General features: G+C 41.2%; 1 protein-coding gene across 1 annotated transcript in view; it reads right to left on the bottom strand.

Moving 5' to 3' along the window:
• The window catches only part of LOC121863324, a 39,625-nt gene extending 20,546 nt beyond the window's left edge, over positions 1 to 19,079 (bottom strand). Inside the window, exon 1 of the mRNA XM_042361947.1 lies at positions 18,587 to 19,079. Within this exon, the coding sequence (XP_042217881.1) occupies positions 18,587 to 19,064 (478 nt within the window). The 5' untranslated portion in view covers positions 19,065 to 19,079. The remainder of the gene's footprint in view (positions 1 to 18,586) is intronic.
• Between the last annotated feature and the right edge of the window lie 630 nt (positions 19,080 to 19,709).

Genomic DNA, 19,709 nt, shown 5'->3' with positions numbered 1-19,709 from the left:
GAGTTACGAAGGTCTACAGTTACTGATTAACCATGCAGAGTTGAACTGCAATTACTGGTTAGTAAATTACATCAGATCTACATTTATGGATCAACCAATAAGAGCAGAGCTATCGTTACCGGTTAACCAATAAAAACAGGTCTACAGTTACTGTTTAGCCAATAAGCGTAGGTCTACCGTCACGGGTAAACCAATAACAACAAAGCTGTAATTAGTGGCAACCCAATAACAGCAAGGCGACCGTAAATAACCAACCAACAGGAAAAAAATAGGGTTACTATAAAACCTGCAGGTCTGGCTACCCCAAGTGACTGCCGGAATCTAAGTAATTATGAACCCCACAAGAAGAAACTCTACTTGTTTTTTTCTTAACATATCATGGCTCAGGAACGTTTCTTTATTTCGCTATTAAGCAGAAATATTATTAAGAAACTATAACTTAATTTTCGATATTCCTTCTTCATGGAATTCAGTTATACTAACAGTTAAAGGAAGTGCCAAATAGATTCCCGGATAAGTTACTTATAGGAGCAGCCCAATAGGTTTTGTGTAGCTAGTAATTTAATACCATGTAAAATATCTAGCACGTCATAGTTATCTAATCTATTGATTTAGATATAAAATAGATTTTATGGAAAATTTTAATAGTGAAAAGAGGGTTTTCTGCAGAACTATTTAAGTTATTCTGTCAAGGTTAATGAACGTTTTCTATAATAAGGGGACCTGTTTTCTCGACATTCCGGAGGGAACTAGTCTACCTTACGATGAACTTACGCAGAGTAAATATACTCGGGCGCTTCTCTGAAATGATAATAATTTGGTGTTAAATCGTGAAACATATACTATAGTTACATTTTAATTGATATTAAGTTTAACATGGAAAGGAATAATTTATTACTGATGTAAAACATAACTAATTGGCCTAATTATTACGTTATTGGTACACGGGATTGCCAATTTGGCTTCTTAAAGTAAATAAACATTCTGAAAAGGGAAATATAATTATCTTCTTAGCATATTCAGATAAGCTTATTACCCCACTTAAACAAAATCACAAACAGATTAAGAAAACAAATGTTTAGTAAGTGGTTAATGTCGGACGATGTTTTGAAAGAAGAAAAATTTAAGTTTATTAAACAAATATTATCAACAGTCTAAGGATAAAAAAAAAATGTGCTGGATTCAAAGTTCTCAAACCCTTCAGCGGCGGAAAGCGGTAGAAGGCAGGATTAACCTCACAGAACCTATCCCAAGAGTACTTTTACGAAGTTTAATAGTTACATATTTTGAACCAATCATAGTTCATATTACGAAATAACTTTTGTTATATATAATTATGGCTAATATTGACGACTACACAGCCGGTAATTGTTTTGATCTTTATATTCTTACAATATTTCCATAAGTGAGTCCTGATATGATAAATAATTTTTTAGGGGGTTTCAATAGGTTAGGTTTGGTTACTTTAAGATTAGGTTAGGTTAAACTTTTAAATAAACACTTTTTTACACATTTGCCATAACTACAGCAGTCTCCACTATAAAACACAGTGAAATTGTTGCGTTTTTAAACTCGTTTTCTATGAAAAATAATCGGGTGGTGTAGTCGTCAATAATTACCATAATTATTAACATTTTAAAAAGTTTTACAAGTAACGACAGATTATACTCCCCAGTAAATTAGTGGTGTGGATGTGGCTATGTCTGCAAGTGTCTCCTATCACAATGAACACAACTATCAAACGACTATCACATCAGACAAAGGTTTTATTTCAGATACTGCAATGACTTATTTCTCCTCCTGGTAATGGTGGACAACACGGCAAGCAGTGGAAATAACTTATGGAATTGAGATACTGTGCTATCTGAATGATGCTGAACACGAAAATGGAAACGAGACTGCCCAGAACCTAACAGAACCTGACCTAACCAATGAAACCTACCTAATTTCACCTAACTTCCTAGCCAGCCCCCTGGCCCCCCCCTCCCTCCCCCCGGTATATTAGGCAGAAATAACTTACTTTGATATCGGGTACCAATGAAAGCAACTATCTCGAAGCTGCATGGTGTAATTTAACGTTTTTTTGTGTGTGTGTGGACGTGAGATTACGATCGGTTCTGCACTGAAACACATATTTCTTCACTGTCGGTTCTCGGATACATTTTGAACACTTGCACGTCCTGCCAACTAGTCCATGTTAACAGATACTCTCTTGGAAGTGATCTTCATTCCCCACAAGCACAGATAACTTGTGATATGATACCGAACATGACGTGATAAGGATGCCATTAAAAAACGATGTCTTCTCCCTCAAACCTCCTCCTTGAGGTAGAACAATAAGTATACGAACATGCAGTGCACCTACAATACAATCCAATGCTACTCGAAAGGTATTGCAAATGAATAAAAAACCCACATAATATAGGTTTCGATTCCAAGAATAATTGTGCTCATCAATTATAAAATGAATGGGTTTAAGAACCTATTGCGCAAAAAAAAAAAATATTATTTATATATACTGTATATATATATATATATATATATAGAGAGAGAGAGAGAGAGAGAGAGAGAGAGAGAGAGAGAGAGAGAGAGAATTTGCGTAGGTCATAGACACACGACTCCCGATAGTGACGGCTAAAAAAAAACACCCAAGCCTATAATAAAGGCAGTAAAATCCTCGATATGACGTTCCATCGTTTATTGAAAATTTAAGCGAAACCGGATTCAGAATTTATTTATTTACGATCGGAGGACAACAGTTGCCGACAAGCTAGAATTTTCGGAAGAATTTTTACGGTAAAATTTTAATTTCTTCGCATACAAAGCACGTAGAGACTTGACTTTAGTGTTAATTGCACCCGAACCTCGCCATCAAGGTAATTGGTTTGCCACAGCGAAAATCGGCTGCAAATACCGAAATCGTTATGTGTACTATCGGCTGGAAATACCCACTTCGAAAAAATATATATAATGAAAATAAAAAGTTCGTATCGAATTTATTAATTAATATCATCCAAACTGGAAAATATAAATAAAATATAAAAACGCGTTCTGGTGCTAACCGTCTCCTCCATCTTTACCCTTTTAAAAACATTTCGTATATTCAACCATTTTAAGATCACTTCCTCAGAGCACCAAACATTAAACTTACTTGTGAACCAAAGCAAAGGTTCGAAACTTAAAAGTGTGCTTCATCATTCTGGTCTCACAATGTAACGCTCATTTACTATAACCGGTTTACCGTATATTTAGGTCTCTACTATACCTTAACTTTAGCTCTACAATATAAATAGCAATAGCATATTTATCAATCAACCGAATATAACACATCTACATTTTCCTATTGGATGAAGGAACGAATCACCTACCGAGCTGCTTCGTTCAAATAGAAAATACTAGTACTTTTTTTTTCAACTTCGAACAAAATTCTTAGTGAAAAAGGCCAGACAAAACCTCGAGTCTTGACTACAATGAAGAGTATCTTGCCCCTAATAGTAAAAGTCTTCCCTTGAAGAGGGTCGTCGTGTTTTAACCCGAGTTTTAAACTAAGCGAGTCCTGAGGGACACCGCAGTACTGTACTAATTCCAATATTATAAATGAATTTTATTGTAATTAGTTCATTTTACCGCCACACCACCCTGTTAAGTACAGTACTGTGGTGTCCCTCAGGACTCGCTTAGTTTAAAACTCGGGTTAAAACACGACGACCCTCTTCAAGGGAAGACGTTGTTTAATAATAGGGGCGTCAGTATTTATAAAGCATCCCAAAGATACATTGTCAATTTCATTTCTACATACCATGCTTCACATAGGTCATCCGTAACAGCTCCGGTAAAGGTTTGGTCTTCCGAAACACCATCGAAATCCAATATAAACTGTAGTCCAATCTTGTCTGTATTTTCAGTGGTTGGTGCCGTAGTACACACAAGTGTACCGTCATGCTTCTCACAACAACGTCTGCTTTTAATATCCATAAACACTCACTATAAAAGTACCAAACATTCTGCTTGTGACACCAGCGTAGCGACTGACCTTCTCTAGTATCAAGTATCAACAACAGGCTGGACCAAGAAATATATATCTAATAAGGAAGTGTAACTCTCCCTTAAAACCATTAATTTTAATGAGTTGTCACAGCGAGACCGTAGCGCCACCTGACGGCAGAGCGCCCAACTTTCCAAGGAAAACGTCCACAAAATGAGGGCATACTATTACTGTTTATTGAGCTACATTTTATATTTCTTTGAGCCTCAATGAAGAGGTATTCATTAACATAATAGAAAAATTACAGTATGAAATAGTTTACTGGACTAAATTAACTATAAATCATAACTAAAGAAGATATTAATAGGTGCTTTATGAAACTACTCGGCATTAAACGAAATTATTAATCTCTTACACTTTATTCCTTGGTACAGAAAAGGTACAATATCTTCACAGCATAAATGACATTTAATTTTCTTATTAAATACTCGGGAAAATCAGGGATCACCTCAAGTTGAAGAAGTCACAAGTTCAGAAAACTGTCAGGGCCAACTTTTTTTGAGTGAGAGTTGTGAATTCTTGATACAACCTGCCAGTGGTGTGAGCTCATTCAAAACAAGACTTGACCAACACCGGCGCAGGTAGAGATACATTTTGGAACCAGTACATACCCAGTACTTGCCAACAGCGTATAACAGAGACGTGATCGACCGTCCATCCAGGTGGTGAAAAATATATGTTTGAATATTCAGTAAGGATGAAACATGGTGCGTATGAATGTTATTTCAATTCATATTTTTCATTCGATACATATTTCAGCATAACACAATTAATGTACAGCCATTCACGGTGACGTCCGATTTTAAATTCGTAAATTATTCTTGAATGTCCCTGAGCGATAATCTGTGGTTCAATTTGATTTCGTTTGAAAATAGATAAAAATTTCAAAACACGAATTGTTCTTACAATATTCTCACTGAAAACTGTTTCAGCATTTATCAGTTAATTTGTGTTATCATTTCACAAAATTGTATTCTTCTTCCAAAATGTAAACAGAGCAGATGACAGCTGGTGACAGGCGCCACCTTACACCAGAGCAAATAACTAGAACTGACTTAATTCGCACAGCACTCTTCTTTGGGAGGTATATTTCCTTATTGTTCATCATATCTGGATAACAGTTTTCACACTAGATCACCAAACATCGAGAAATTTTCCGCATTACAAACCATAATTAAGATATACACTTTCTTACTCCTGTAATTTCATCTTCCACCATCTTGGCCATCCTTGATATTTCTTCTAATCAACTGAGACGCAGCTCATAAAAAATAGACACGGGTTAGAAACAGTAAGTTTCTTGATAATGTATATAACTCCACCCTCTGTCTCCTCCCAGTGGTTGAATTAAGCTTCACTCATCTCCGTCTCCCTGTAGTTGTAGACAAATGATCTGTGACGAGTTAATGTATATTTAATTGTTGCACTGAATTAAAGCTAACGTAACTCTATACAAAAGAGACATCTAATTATCTTTATATTTATCAATTTAAATGTGATGCTGATATCTATACCCCGACTGTCTTTCTATAAGCCATCATTTGTATCTTAGAAATTATCAAACTGGTTATAAAGTGTTGATGGTGTGGCCTTTCCAACGGCAACTTCTTCAACTTGGATTTATCGATTATTAGTTTTTTGTCGTTAGGAATATTTTCTTCTTATTTGCATATACCAGGTACATTATCCCTCATAAATCCCTACTATTATAATTAATAGATCAACCTAGCTATGTTAATAAAACACAAATGATTCCCTTGTACACGAGGGAGTAAACAGTATACGAAAATATTAGTTTCGCCTTAATGAAGAAAGAAAATGGATTTTTATGAGGTAACTAAAGAAAACGGTCGTTAAATATATCGAGCGCCGACTTCCTTATTAAACGAAGGAAAACACACATTTATCATTTAGAGCTGTGTACTTTACCATTAAGATCCAAACAATAATCCAGAAACATTAGAAAAAAACATCGGTAAATTTTTACTTTAGGACATGAGTCCCTAGGGGTTGACCAATATGTTTTTCCAGTGTATGTTGGTGTGTTTTAAGCGAATCTGACCTTCATTTTTGTCGGAAATTACTCGTTTTTGCTCCACCCCGACCCCCCAACAATAATGGGGGAGAGCCTGAGAAATTGGGGTTTTTGGGTGGGGGAGTTCACGAAAACGAGTCATCGAACCTAACCTAACCTAAACAAAAACTTAACGTAACGTAACATAACCTAACCTTATCTAACCCCTAACCGGGGGCTTTGCCCCCGAACCCCCGGTAGGCCTAACCTAACCTATCCCAATGGATAGCATGATTGTCTTTCTCGCAAAACTAGGCAATAAACTTAAAATAATCGTAAGAGCACTTTTCACACCCTACCTCCACCACGGCCATTGTCAATTTTAATGTGAAAAAATTCAAATGTGATTGGTCGAGAAAAAAAATCGCGTGATGAGATCGATACATCATTGGTCACGACTGGATAATGTCAGTCAACATTGCTCATGCGTGATGTAAACACACTCATAATTTGCTCGGTATTAGGCAAATATCATCTCATCAGAGACGAAGACTGAAAAGTACGTAAAATCAATTAAATTAGAATGTGTCGCTATTATCCATTTCCGAATAGTAAAAATGGGCTTCAAAGTGCTCAGAATAGGGAGATCTAAATGTTTCAGTAGTTTATAACTTTGGGGCACACTACAGTAAGTCCGAAAGTAAAATGAAACCAAAAAAATCGTTAAACACCAAAATAACTAAACCACCAAGTAAAATAAACCAAAACCCTGGGACCATCAAACGAGAGTAAATTTTTTATTTCATTTCGTCACAATTAAAAAAAATCAACGGCTACCATTCACGGGGGAAACACACAGCTATCGTATTAACATTTCCCTTCTCACTGTAACAAGACTCTAGTTGAAGCTTTGTAAATTACGATATAAACCCTGATTAGCATACACTTAAAACACAGTTGTCCACATTGAGCTAACTACAATATATATTTCTAACATGTACAAATACCATCTATCTATCAATCTATATACCCATCAATCTATCTCTCTATACTCTGCATTTGTTTCGAGATCTTGTTGACTTAAAGTGACCCCCCCCCCACACACACACACACACACTGGAGAGCCTAACCGAATGTAAACAACCTGAGGAAGAGAGAGGCTAAGATAACATCCTTCACCACATTACTTTGGTTCTTTCGGCACCTGACCAACATAAGTTAATTTTGTGTATTTCTCTTATATCTTGTATTAGCTTTACTGCCCCCCCCCCTTAGATAACACCTCGGGCATATAATACAGGTATAATTGATTACAAAATAATTGCTTCTATCCCATACAAAAGTTTATCATGTAACACCTGAGTTGATATTATTACCTTTACGGCTTAAAATTAATCCCTGATTGTTTTGTTTTTTTAGTATATACAAGCGATATATTCATCAAGTAATGTGTTTAGCAAAAAATAACTTCACTATGGCCATCTTTCTTCAAGATATAAAAAAACTAGTGATGAAAGACTTAAAGACTTAAACAATAGCCCCCAAAACAAAAAACAAATTCCTTCGTATTTTTTCATCAGTACGACTATTACTCAACAACGTTTATAATAGATTAAAAATTATAATCCTAAAAAAAATTAAAAAATCACAAAAATTTCAAATTCAATTATTTTACCTACAAGGCCATCATCATCCCTCTCAATTTTTACCTCCGAGGAAAAATATTTTATCACGTTCGGAGCTGTATAACCTGGTAACGATCATCTATCACGGTCTCACAGGATAGCCACGGCAGCTCGGTACAAAGAGTCCATATTAGCCAAAGATGAGCGCGCTAAGTATACACTCGCCTCCCCTGAAAGCGCCGTTCATTATCCCGATATTAAGGCTGGGGCGAACGTTTTCCAAGGTGTGTACAAGAAGTGGTGATGGTACACGTCTTTCAGGGTGTGCACAAGGAAGCGGTGGTACACGTCTTTCAGGATGTGCACAAGGAAATGATGGTAGTGTCTTCCAGGGTGTGCACAAGGAAGCGGTGGTACACGTCTTTCAGGGTGTGCACAAGGAAGTGGTGGTGCACGTTTCCCTAACCTAACCTAACCTAACCTAACCTAACCTAACCTAACCTAACCTAGGAGGACAGATTTACAATGACACACTGACACACACACACATACACACACACACACATTCAACTATACACAGGTGGAGGGAGATTTTGCAGGTAAATAACACGGCATCACTCGGGTCATAAACACAAACACAAAGGTGAGTTGGTACCTGAGGAGTCGAATGGCGTGGCTAGGGAGTGAGTAGAAGACTTCCGTGAGACAGCGGTGAATTTTTGTCATAATTGGTCGGTTATCTCATCAAAATTGGTTCGTTTCTGTCATCATCTGTCGGTTCTCTCAGTAAAACAATCCCACTTACACTACAGTCGAGAGCCTTTCCTTCAGCCTACACAAGAGATCAATATCCTTGTCAAAAACTAGGTGGTTATATCAGCAAACAATATTATTATTATTTTTTTTCTTCATGCCATTAAATAATTCTCGCAGCAGTACAAAGGTTTACCTAAGTCTGCCCCGCTGGTTTCTTTCCCACAATTAAACAGAGACGTTTTTGCCCCCCCCCCACCCCCCCACCCCACCCCACCCCACACCCCCCCACACACACACACAGTTAATCCTCTCAGGAAGAACAATGGATTATTTCAGCCACAAAGACCACTTTCCTCAGCTCAGGAAGACAGTGAAGAAAGAAATCTGAAGAAAAACAAGACAGGATGAAGGATGGGGAGCGGGAGGAGGAAGAAGAATGAGGGAATGGGGATTAGGATTAGGAGGAGGAGGAGGAGGCTGAGGATGAGGAAGAAGATAAAAAAGAACAACAACAACAAAGAAAAGTGAAGGTTTAAACAAAAGAAAAAATAAATAAAAATAACTAAGGAATAAAAAAATGAGAAAAAGAAAAAAGAAAAACAAATCACAGAAAGACAACAAGAACAAAAAAAACACGAAAGCAGATTAGTTTTTCCCCTAATCACAGGTCCTATTTATCTGATCCTCTTCTGACAGGCATACCACTGCTCCTGATCCTAAATTCAATTACGGTATCGGGGCGTTATGATGATCCGTAGTGTTGGGGGGGGGCGATGGAGAGGGGTAGAAGGAGAGGGGTAGAAGGAGAGGGGTAGGAGAGTAGAAGGGAGGGGGAAGGAGAGGGGTAGAAGGAGAGGGGTGAAGGAGAGGGGGAGAGGGGGAGAGGGGTAGAAGGAGAGGGGGAAGGAGGGGGAAGGAGAGGGGTAGAAGGAGAGGGGGAGGAATAGAAGGAGAGGGTGGGGGTAGAAGGGAGAAGGAGAGGGGTAGAAGGAGAGGGGTAGGGAAGGGGGGTAGGAAGGAGGGGAGGGAAGGAGAGGGGTAGAAGGAGGGGTGAAGGAGAGGGGTAGAAGGAGAGGGCGAGGGGTAGAAGGAGAGGGGGGGTAGAGAGGGAGAGGGGTAGAGAGGGAGAGGGGGTAGAAGGAGGGGTAGAAGGAGAGGGGTAGAAGGGAGAGGGGTAGAAGGAGAGGGGTAGAAGGAGGGGGTAGAAGGAGAGGGGGTAGAAGGGAGGGGGTAGGGGTGGAAGAGAGGTAGAAAGGGAGAGGGGTAGAAGGGTAGGAGAGGGAGAAAGAGAGGGGTAGAAGGGAGAGGGGAAGGTAGTGGAGAGGGGTAGAAAGAGAGGGTAGAAAGAGAGGGGGTAGAAGGAGAGGGGTAGAAGAGGGAGGCAGAAGGAGAGGGGGTGAAGGAGAAGGAGAGGGAGAAGTAAAGGAGAGAGATAGAAAGAGAGGGGTAGAAGGAGAGGGGAAGAGAGGGGGTAGAAGGAGAGGGGGTAGAAGGAGAGGGGTAGAAAGAGAGAGGGTAGAAAGAGGGGGGGTAGAAGGAGAGGGGTAGAAGGAGAGGGAGGCAGAAGGAGAGGGTGAAGGAGAAGGAGAGGGAGAAGTAAAGGGAGAGATAGAAAGAGACACATTTACGGGGGGGATGGACGGAGAGGCATTATAGGTGGACGGAGAGGCATTATAGACGAAAGGGAGAGGCATTACAAAAAGGAAAGTCATCACAAGGGAAGAGAACCAAACACACATTAAGTGGTTTATCATTATGTTCCCCCAAGTCTTCTTCTTAACTTCCATCTTCCACCCATTTGTTTTTCCTCTTCTTCGTGTTGTTTCTCCTCTTGTGTCCTGTTAAGAGACTCGAGGGATGAAGAGATGCACAGGACAGTCGTGACCCAAGATAATGACAACAGTACTCGACTCCATCCACTAAATCAAGCAGTATTGTCCGGCAGTTCGTGGAAGAATATTCAGAAATTCATACAGTACACACGTATAGTATTAATGTTAGTGTATGATTATCCTTAGAGTTGAAAATTATCCGGAAAGTTGGCGGAGTTTGGGATTTTTTTACTGCTAAATTGGCGGAATTTGGGATTTTTTACTGCTAAATTGGCGGAATTTGGGATTTTTTTACTGCTAAATTGGCGAAGTTGATTTTTACTGCTAAATTGGCGGACTTTGGGATTTTTTACTGCTGAAGTGGTTATTACTGAGTCTTTGAGATCAATGTACTATATACCAGATACGGATAAAACCAAGAGAGAGAGAGAGAGAGAGAGAGAGAGAGAGAGAGAGAGAGACGAATTTTTATAAATGAAAAATATTTTAATAAGGAGAAAAAGGTAAATTATGTCACGTGGCAACAATAAAAATTAACATAAGAAATATATATATACCTGTATATATATTTTACCGCAATTCTGGATAATAACACAAAACATTATTGATTAAAAAAACAAAAACATCATATACTAAGAGACAAAAGGAGAAGTTGAGAGATAAGAGAGAGAGAGAAGGAGAAAGCAAGAGATATTGTTTACTTAACCCAGTGACTCGCCATTAGCTCGAACCCTTGAGGCCAGGTAAGTGCAAACAAAGGCCTTGGACATAACGTTGATGAGACTCTTAGCCTTGGACATAACGTTGATGAGACTCTTAGCCTTGGACATAACGTTGATGAGACTCTTAGCCTTGGACATAACGGGAGGTGGATAGTGATGAAAATAGATGTATAGAAAATGGATTGTGTACAGTACTATCTCGCATATTTACAGGGGTAACTATTTGATTAAATAGCTATAATGTTTCAGCTTCTGGGGGTCTAAGAGTGCTTATTTGACTCCTCCATTATTTACACAGGAGAGGGAGATGCATTTACATAGGGAAAGGCATTTACAGAGGAGAAGGCACTTTTTAGAGGGAGAGGTTAGGGGAGAGGGAAGAGGGAGAGGCACAGCAAGAGAGGGAGAGGCATTACAAGAGAGGGAGAGAGGCATTTACATAGGGAAAGGCATTTACAGAGGGAGAGGCATTTACAGAGGGAGAGGCATAACAGGAGAGGGAGAGGCATTTACGGAGGAGAGGCATTACAGGAGAGGGAGAGGCATTACAGGAGAGGGAGAGGCATTACAAGAGAGGGAGAGGCATTTACAGAAAGAAAGGCATTTACAGAGGGAGAGGCATTTACAGAGGGAGAGGCATAACAGGAGAGGGAGAGGCATTTACGGAGGGAGAGGCATTACAGGAGAGGGAGAGGCATTACAGGAGAGGGAGAGGCATTACAAGAGGGAGAGGCATTTACAGAAAGAAAGGCATTTACAGAGGGAGAGGCATTTACAGAGGGAGAGGCATTACAGGAGAGTGAGATGCATTACAGGAGAGGGAGAGGCATTTACAGGAGGGGGGGAATGAGAGGCAATAATTTCGTATTATAGTTGAAAACAAGTGATCGTGGGCCCTTCGTGCCTGGTAAAAGTTTGAACGCTCATGCTTGGCTAGCGCGCAACCGCTGTCCGGCTGACAGCGACATCATTTTCCAGCATAAATAAAAAGGTTAATTAATGCCTTCCTAAAGAAACCATCGACATGGGACCAGCTTTGTTCCACTCTACGATTTTTGGGATTTTTCCACCAAATTTGATGAAAAACGATTGTGCCTTTTCGGCTGCCTAGAACAGACACACAAACAGACACACGCCTAGTCCTATAGTATATTAGATTAACAAATAATAAGCACTACATCTAACGGACCTCGACATAACGGACTATCCTTCAATATAGTCCGTTAATTGGAGGTATCACATCTAACGGACCTCGATATAACGGACTATCCTCTCTCATATAGTCCGTTAATTGGAGGCATCACATCTAACGGACCTCGATATAACGGACTATCCTCTCTCATATAGTCCGTTAATTGGAGGCATCACGTCTAACGGACCTCGATATAACGGACTATCCTCTTCCTCATAGTCCGTTAAATGGGGTTTCACATCTAACGGACCTGGATAAAACGGACTACCCTCTCCCTCACAGTCCGTTAATTGGAGGTTTCACATCTTCCTTTCCTCAATATAACGGACTATCCTCTCTCTCATAGTCCGTTAAATGACAGTATCACTATTATATGCCCCCCCTCCCATTAACGGATATTATAAAAGGTATCTGTACCACATAGTGCATTATGAAATTACGACTAGAATGGTTCAAAGGTTTTCAATGAGACCTTTGTGTAAGGAACTCCATCCTATTATACTCTGAGCCTGCAAAGGTAACGTGTGTGTGTGTGTGTGTGTGTGTGTGTGTGTGTGTGTGTGTGTGTGTGTGTGTGTGTGTGTGTGTGTGTGTGTGTGTGTGTGTGTGTGTGTGTGTGTGTGTGTGCGTGCGTGCGTGCGTGCGTGTGTGTGTGTGTGTGTGTGTGTGTGTTCAATAACTCAACTAAGACAACTCATGTAATACAGTAAAACCTCCATATAACGGACTTCTCTCTCCATATAATCCTTTAGATGGAGGTTCCACTATACATACATACATACATACATACATACATACATACATACATACATACATACATACATAATCCTTCCCAGGTAACATTAATAACATCACTAATACGACAGCTTATAAATTCACCACCTCCCTGTCTTTTTTCCTCCTCCTCCTCCTCCTCTCTTGCACCTGCTTCCTCCTCCTCTTGTTGCTCTTCTATGCTATCCTCTTCCAATTCCTCCTCCTCCCTCCTCCTTCCAAGAACATGGTATCTTAGATCAAAGTCAACCTTCTACATTTCACAACTGCTTTAAAATATATCCCGGACAGTTTCTTACACCTCGGTAGTGAGGAGCAGCACAAATTTCTTCTGCCTCCCTTTCCCCTGCCACTCCCCTTCGTCAACTCTCCTCCCCACCTTCACCTCTTTCCTCCCCCGCCACCTCCCACTCTCTCCCTTCACACATCTCTCCCCCTGCTTCTGCCACCTTCCTCCTCACTCTTCCCCCTCCTGGTGTCTCTATGTATTTACGTCTACCATCATCATCTGAATAAAGAAATGTGAAGCAAAAGAGAGAGAATATTTTGCTGGTGTGGAATGGTGGACATATTTAGGTTTGGTAGAAGGGAGAGAGGAGGAAGGGGAGGGAGGGAGGGAGGGAGGGATGGGGAGGAGGAGGGAGGAAGGAGGGAGAGAGGGAGGGAGGGGAGGGAGGGAGGGAGGGAGGAGGAGGAGGGAGGAGGGAGGGAGGGAGGGGAGGGAGGGAGGGAGGGAGGAGGGAGGGAAGGAAGGAAGGAAGGAAGGAAGGAAGGAAGAAGGAAGAGAAGAAATAGATTGACATTGGTACACGAGGGATTCTTCTGAGCCCAGTGTGGTATAACAAGTGTGTGACCCATGAATAGGTACACTGAATGAGGGAGGGAGCCGGAGGAGGGAGCCGGAGGGAAGAGAGGAGGGAGGCAGAAGAGGAGGAGGAGGGAGGGAGGGAGGAGGAGGGAGGGGAGGGAGGCAATGGGCCAGATGGAAGGAGAGAGGGGTGGAGGGAGGAAGGAGGCCTGGATAGAAGAACCGAGACAGATTAAGAGAAGAAGGAAAGGAAGGGAAAGAGGAGAGAGAATGGGGAAATAAAAAGAAGGGAGAAGGAAAAGATTACAGCGAGGAAGGAGGGGGAAAAGGACTAGAATGAAAGAAAGGATTTAAGAGAGAGAGAGAGAGAGAGAGAGAGAGAGAGAGAGAGAGAGAGAGAGAGAGAGAGGAGACATTTAATGAATATTTGCTTTTGGAGGTCAAGATCAGATCCTTTGTGTCTGACGAAAACACACACACACACTATCTCTCTCTCTCTCTCCCATCCTTCCCTCCTTTGTCTCTCTCTTCCGTCCCTCCCCCTTCCTCCATCCTTCCCTCCATTCTTCCCTTCATTTCTCTCTCTTCTCCTAGATAAACCAACCAGAAGTCGTTAATGCACGCAGACGTGAAAGATTACGTCAGTTCTCAGCGCAACCAGACAGACAGACAGACAGACAGACAGACAGACAGACAGATAGCTAGCTAGCTAGATAGATAGATAGATAGATAGATAGATAGATAGATAGATAGATAGATAGATAGATAGATAGATAGATACAAACAAACATAGGTCATAATAACTTCAAATAATTTAACTTAATTTACATATTTAAAAATTTACGGAAAAAAAAAAGATTACATTAAATTCCAGAACAAAAAAAACTTGAACTTAATGCAACAAAGAATTTACCTACAGTAACAGTTGGCCCAGTTCAGTATTGTAAGTTTTAGTGAGTGTCCAGAGTTATGATTTTATTTCATCAACCAGCTGGGAGTTGTTGTTGTTTTAATAAATCTTTAAGTTTTTTTTTTTCACCCAAGTGGGTAAATCAATGTTGCTTCGATTGGTGTCGGTATCAATGAATGAGGATTTTAGGATTTGGGGATTTGGGTAGATTTGGGGATTTTTAGGATTTGGGGATTTGAGTGGATGGGGAGATGTGGATATTTGAGGATTTGGGGATTAAAGATTAGGGGAATGGGATATTGAGGATTTGGGGATTTGGGGATTTTGAGGATTTGAAGTGATTTTGGGGGGGATTTAGGTGATTGGGAATATTTGGAGGATTTGTGATTTGGAGGATTTGCGGATTTGGGGGATTTAGGAGTGAATATTTGAGGATTTGGGGATTTAGTAGATTTGAAGTGACTTTGGCGGATTTAGGGGATTGGAATATTTGAGGATTTGGGGGATTTGGAGATTGGGAGATTTGGGGAAATTTTCATGAAGAAGAAGGATTTACCTGATGAATAATACTAAAAAAATATTAAAACTAAAAAAAAAAAATATTATACATAGTTAACATAAACGGAGAATAATTAATGTTTTTAAGTCAGTTCTAGACAAATGAAAACAAAGACTTAAAATTATATGGTTTTTCTTTGACTGTATATATGTTATGTCCTAGTCGATATAGGAGAGAGAGAGAGAGAGAGAGAGAGAGAGAGAGAGAGAGAGAGAGAGAGAGAGAGAGAGAGCCTTGTGTGTTGGTGGGGTCGGGAGAGGAAAGGAGAGTAACAGTAATAATAATAAATGGGAAACATCCGAGCCGTCAAGACCGTCCTCGGAATAATAGTCTATGTTCATCCTGGAAACACTACTCTATGACCGTCCTGGGAATAACAGTCAATGGCCGTCCAGGTAACATGATAGTTGACGATCGTCCTGGGATATCTAATAACCTTCAGTCGTCCTGGGATACAATAGTCACTATCATAATGAACACACACACACACACACTTTCATAAGCCCATTAAAAACCCCTATACCCCAAATCCAAGTAATATTACCATCATTAACATACAAGTCAAACCAGCTTGTTTACCACAGCTAATTATCACAAGGAAAAATTAAATACCTTAATTAAAAACAGGTAAGTTGACTATCAAATCCGGAATGAAAGACAGCATACAGTATTAACCAAAGCAGAGAACATCGCACCACTATGAAAAACTTGAAAAGAACAACGAAAAACTAGAGAAATTCAAAAAAAAAAAAAAAATCGAATTTGAAAAAAAGAATGAGGAAATATGGAAATAGGAAATTGGGTTAAGTGATTGAAGGTAAGGATATTGCATATACCACACCACCTTACACCCGTTTTATACAACACACCACCACCTTACACCCGTTTATACAACACACCCACCACCTTACACCTGTTTATATAATACACCCACCACTCACCCGTTTATACAACACACCCACCACCTACACCTGTTTATACAACACACCCACCACTTACACCCGTTTATACAACACACCACCACCTTACACCCGTTTATACAACACACCCACCACTTACACCTGTTTATGCAACACACCCACCACCCTACACCCGTTTATACAACACACCCACCACCTTACAACCCTTATGCAATACACCCACCACCTTACACCTGTTATACAACACACCACCACCTTACACCCGTTTAACACACACACCACCTTACACTGTTTATACAACACACCACCACCTTACACCTGTTTATACAACACACCCACCACCTTACACCCTGTTTACAACACACCCACACTTACACCCGTTTATACAACACACCCACCACCTTACACCCGTTTATACAACACACCCACCACCTTACAACCCGTTTAAATAATACACCCACCACTTACATCCCGTTTATATAATACACCCCCCACCTTACAACCTGTTTATATAATACACCCACCACCTACACCCGTTTATACAACACACCCACCACCTTACACCCGTTTGTACAACACACCCACCACCTTAAACCCGTTTATACAACACACCCACCACCTTACAACCTGTAATACAACACACCCACCACCTTACACCTGTTTACACAACACACCCACCACCTACACCCACAACACACCAACCACCTTACACCCGTTTATGCAACCCACCCACCACCTTACACCCGTTTATGCAACACACCCACCACCTTACACCTGCTTACACAACACACCCACCACCTTACACCTGTTTACACAACACACCCACCACCTTACAACCCGTTTATACAACACACCCACCACTCTACACCCGTTTACACAACACACCCACCACCTTACACCCGTTTATGCAACACACCCACCACCTTACACCCGTTTATCAACACACCCACCACACACCTTTACACAACACACCCACACAAACCGTTTAAACACACCCACCACCTTACACCCCGTTTAGCAACACACCCACCACCTTACACCTGTTTTACACAACACACCCACCACCTTACACCCGTTTATGCAACACACCCACCACTTTACACCCGTTTATACAACACACCCACCACCTTACACCTGTTTACACAACACACCCACCACCTTACACCTGTTTATACAACACACCCACCACCTCACCCGTTTATGCAACACACCCACCACCTTACACCCGTTTATGCAACACACCCACCACCCTTACACCTGTTTACACAACACACCCACCACCTTACAACCTGTTTATGCAACACACCCACCACCTTACAACCCGTTTATACAACACACCCACCACCTTACACCCGTTTATACAACACACCCACCACCTACACCCGTTTACACAACACACCCACCACCTTACACCTGTTTATGCAACACACCCACCACCACAACCCGTTTATACAACACACCACCTTACACCGTTTATACAACACACCCCACCACCTTACACCCGTTTACACACACCCACCACCTTACACCATACCCGTTTATATAATACACCCACCACCTTACACCCGTTTATACAACACACCCACCACCTTACACCCGTTTGTACAACACACCACCACCTTACAACCCGTTTATACAACACGCCCACCACCTTACACCCGTTTATACAACACACCCACCACCTTACACCCGTTTATACAACACACCCACCACCTTACACCGTTTATGCAACACACCCCACCACACCCGTTTATACAACACACCCAGCACCTTACACCTGTTTATACAACACACCCACCACCTGACACCCGTTTATGCAACACACTCACCACCTTACACCCGTTTATGCAACACACCCACCACCTTACACCCGTTTATACAACACACCCACCACCTTACACCCGTTTATGCAACACACCCACCACCTTACACCCGTTTATGCAACACACCCACCACCTTACATCTATTTACAACACAAATGAGATTTCCCAGGCTGGATTCTCAAAGATTTCTAAGTTAGAATCTATGCTCGTAACTGGTGAAAGGAGAACGAATTCACAATAGAATCTCAATGCAATTTCAGTTTAATTTCAGCCGCCAACACTGTGTCGATGGTTAAGAGTTAGCTAACAGAATTCTCAGATTTGCACTTCAGGTGAAACTGATCTCGAGAAACCATAAGAATCTGAGTCCAGGATTGACCAAAGATTAGCAATTATTGTCACGTAAATGAAGACATGGAGAAGATATTAGTAATAGTTGAGTCTCAGTGAGTTATTGATGTCATGTTGGCTGCCATTTTACTAAAGCCAAATAAGGTGTTTGAAATTATATTCGTTCTAACATCGCCAGCTGAGCTTTGACTTAAGAACCATTTGAGAATCAGGAGAGAAATAAAAATAAAAAGTTCACTAGTGGTCAACCCTCACCTGCCCGGCCATTCCTGGAGCTCTCAGGGAGGATGGAGGGCGTGTCCGAGAACGTGACCCCTGGAGAATTTGTCTTAGGTTCATCTACACTTAAGACGATGCCGGGGCTACGGTGAGGGTTGGGACTAGTCAGGGGCTGCACGTTGGATTCTGTTGACCCTGAGGACACGGTGATGGCGAGGGAGCTTAAGGTAGACGCCTCCTTCAGCGTGGGGTTCCTGTGTCGTCTCGGCGGCAGGTCCTGTGGGGGCTTGGGCGGGAAGATGTACGTCGTACCCATTTTATTTAACCCAAGTCCTCCTTCCTCTTCCACTCCTTCTCTTCTTCCCCCACGGCTCCCTCTACCTCCCCCTCCTCCTTCCAGGCCGAAGACACCGGCACAACCATCTTCAGCGAAGAGGCTGCCGTCCATGGCTGTCTCGATGACCTCCTCCAGGTAGTCGCCCCGCTCCATATATCCCGGCGGGGTCTCGCCCATGACAGGCGAGCAGCCACTCCTGAGGGAAGAGGCAGAGAGAGATGACATTTATTATCGTGTCCGGTACTACGAGTGTCGCTGCTCCTGTGATCACCTGTTATACCTGTGATCATTAACAAAAACAGAATTATCATAGTTAAGAACACTGACACTTCTATTCTTAGTACTTATAACTAACATAATTATTATATGCCATCCTTACCTTCCTGCTTTATAAATACAAACATAACATTCACCTTCATCATCAGTCATCATCATCATCATCATCATCATATTATTATTATTTAGCTGTGGCATCAATTAACGGTACACCTACACACGCGTTACCTCTATCACATGTGAAAAAGCTCACCTATTCACCCACCCTATCCATAACCTACCCCTTGACTGGACACATTAGTTCATAAGACAGTGGACACTTGACTTAAGAGTATGAACGACCTTATTAAAAAACGACCTAATCCAACGCAACCATTACAGGCGGTCGGTACTGTATCGTGTGCTCGACTAAACGTTAATATAAACAATAAATAAGTGCATATTTATGTCTATTTTTATACTTTTATTATTGTTCTTCTGTAAACAAATCGACTCAATAAATGGACAATTAATCCAGCTCTCTCTCTCTCTCTCTCTCTCTCTCTC

The sequence above is a fragment of the Homarus americanus genome, unplaced genomic scaffold (assembly GCF_018991925.1).
Source record: "Homarus americanus isolate GMGI-L3 unplaced genomic scaffold, GMGI_Hamer_2.0 scaffold46197, whole genome shotgun sequence".
Classification (NCBI taxonomy): domain Eukaryota; kingdom Metazoa; phylum Arthropoda; class Malacostraca; order Decapoda; family Nephropidae; genus Homarus; species Homarus americanus.
The sequence above is the reverse complement of the archived record's forward strand: the minus strand, read 5'-3'. Positions and strand labels throughout refer to the sequence as shown.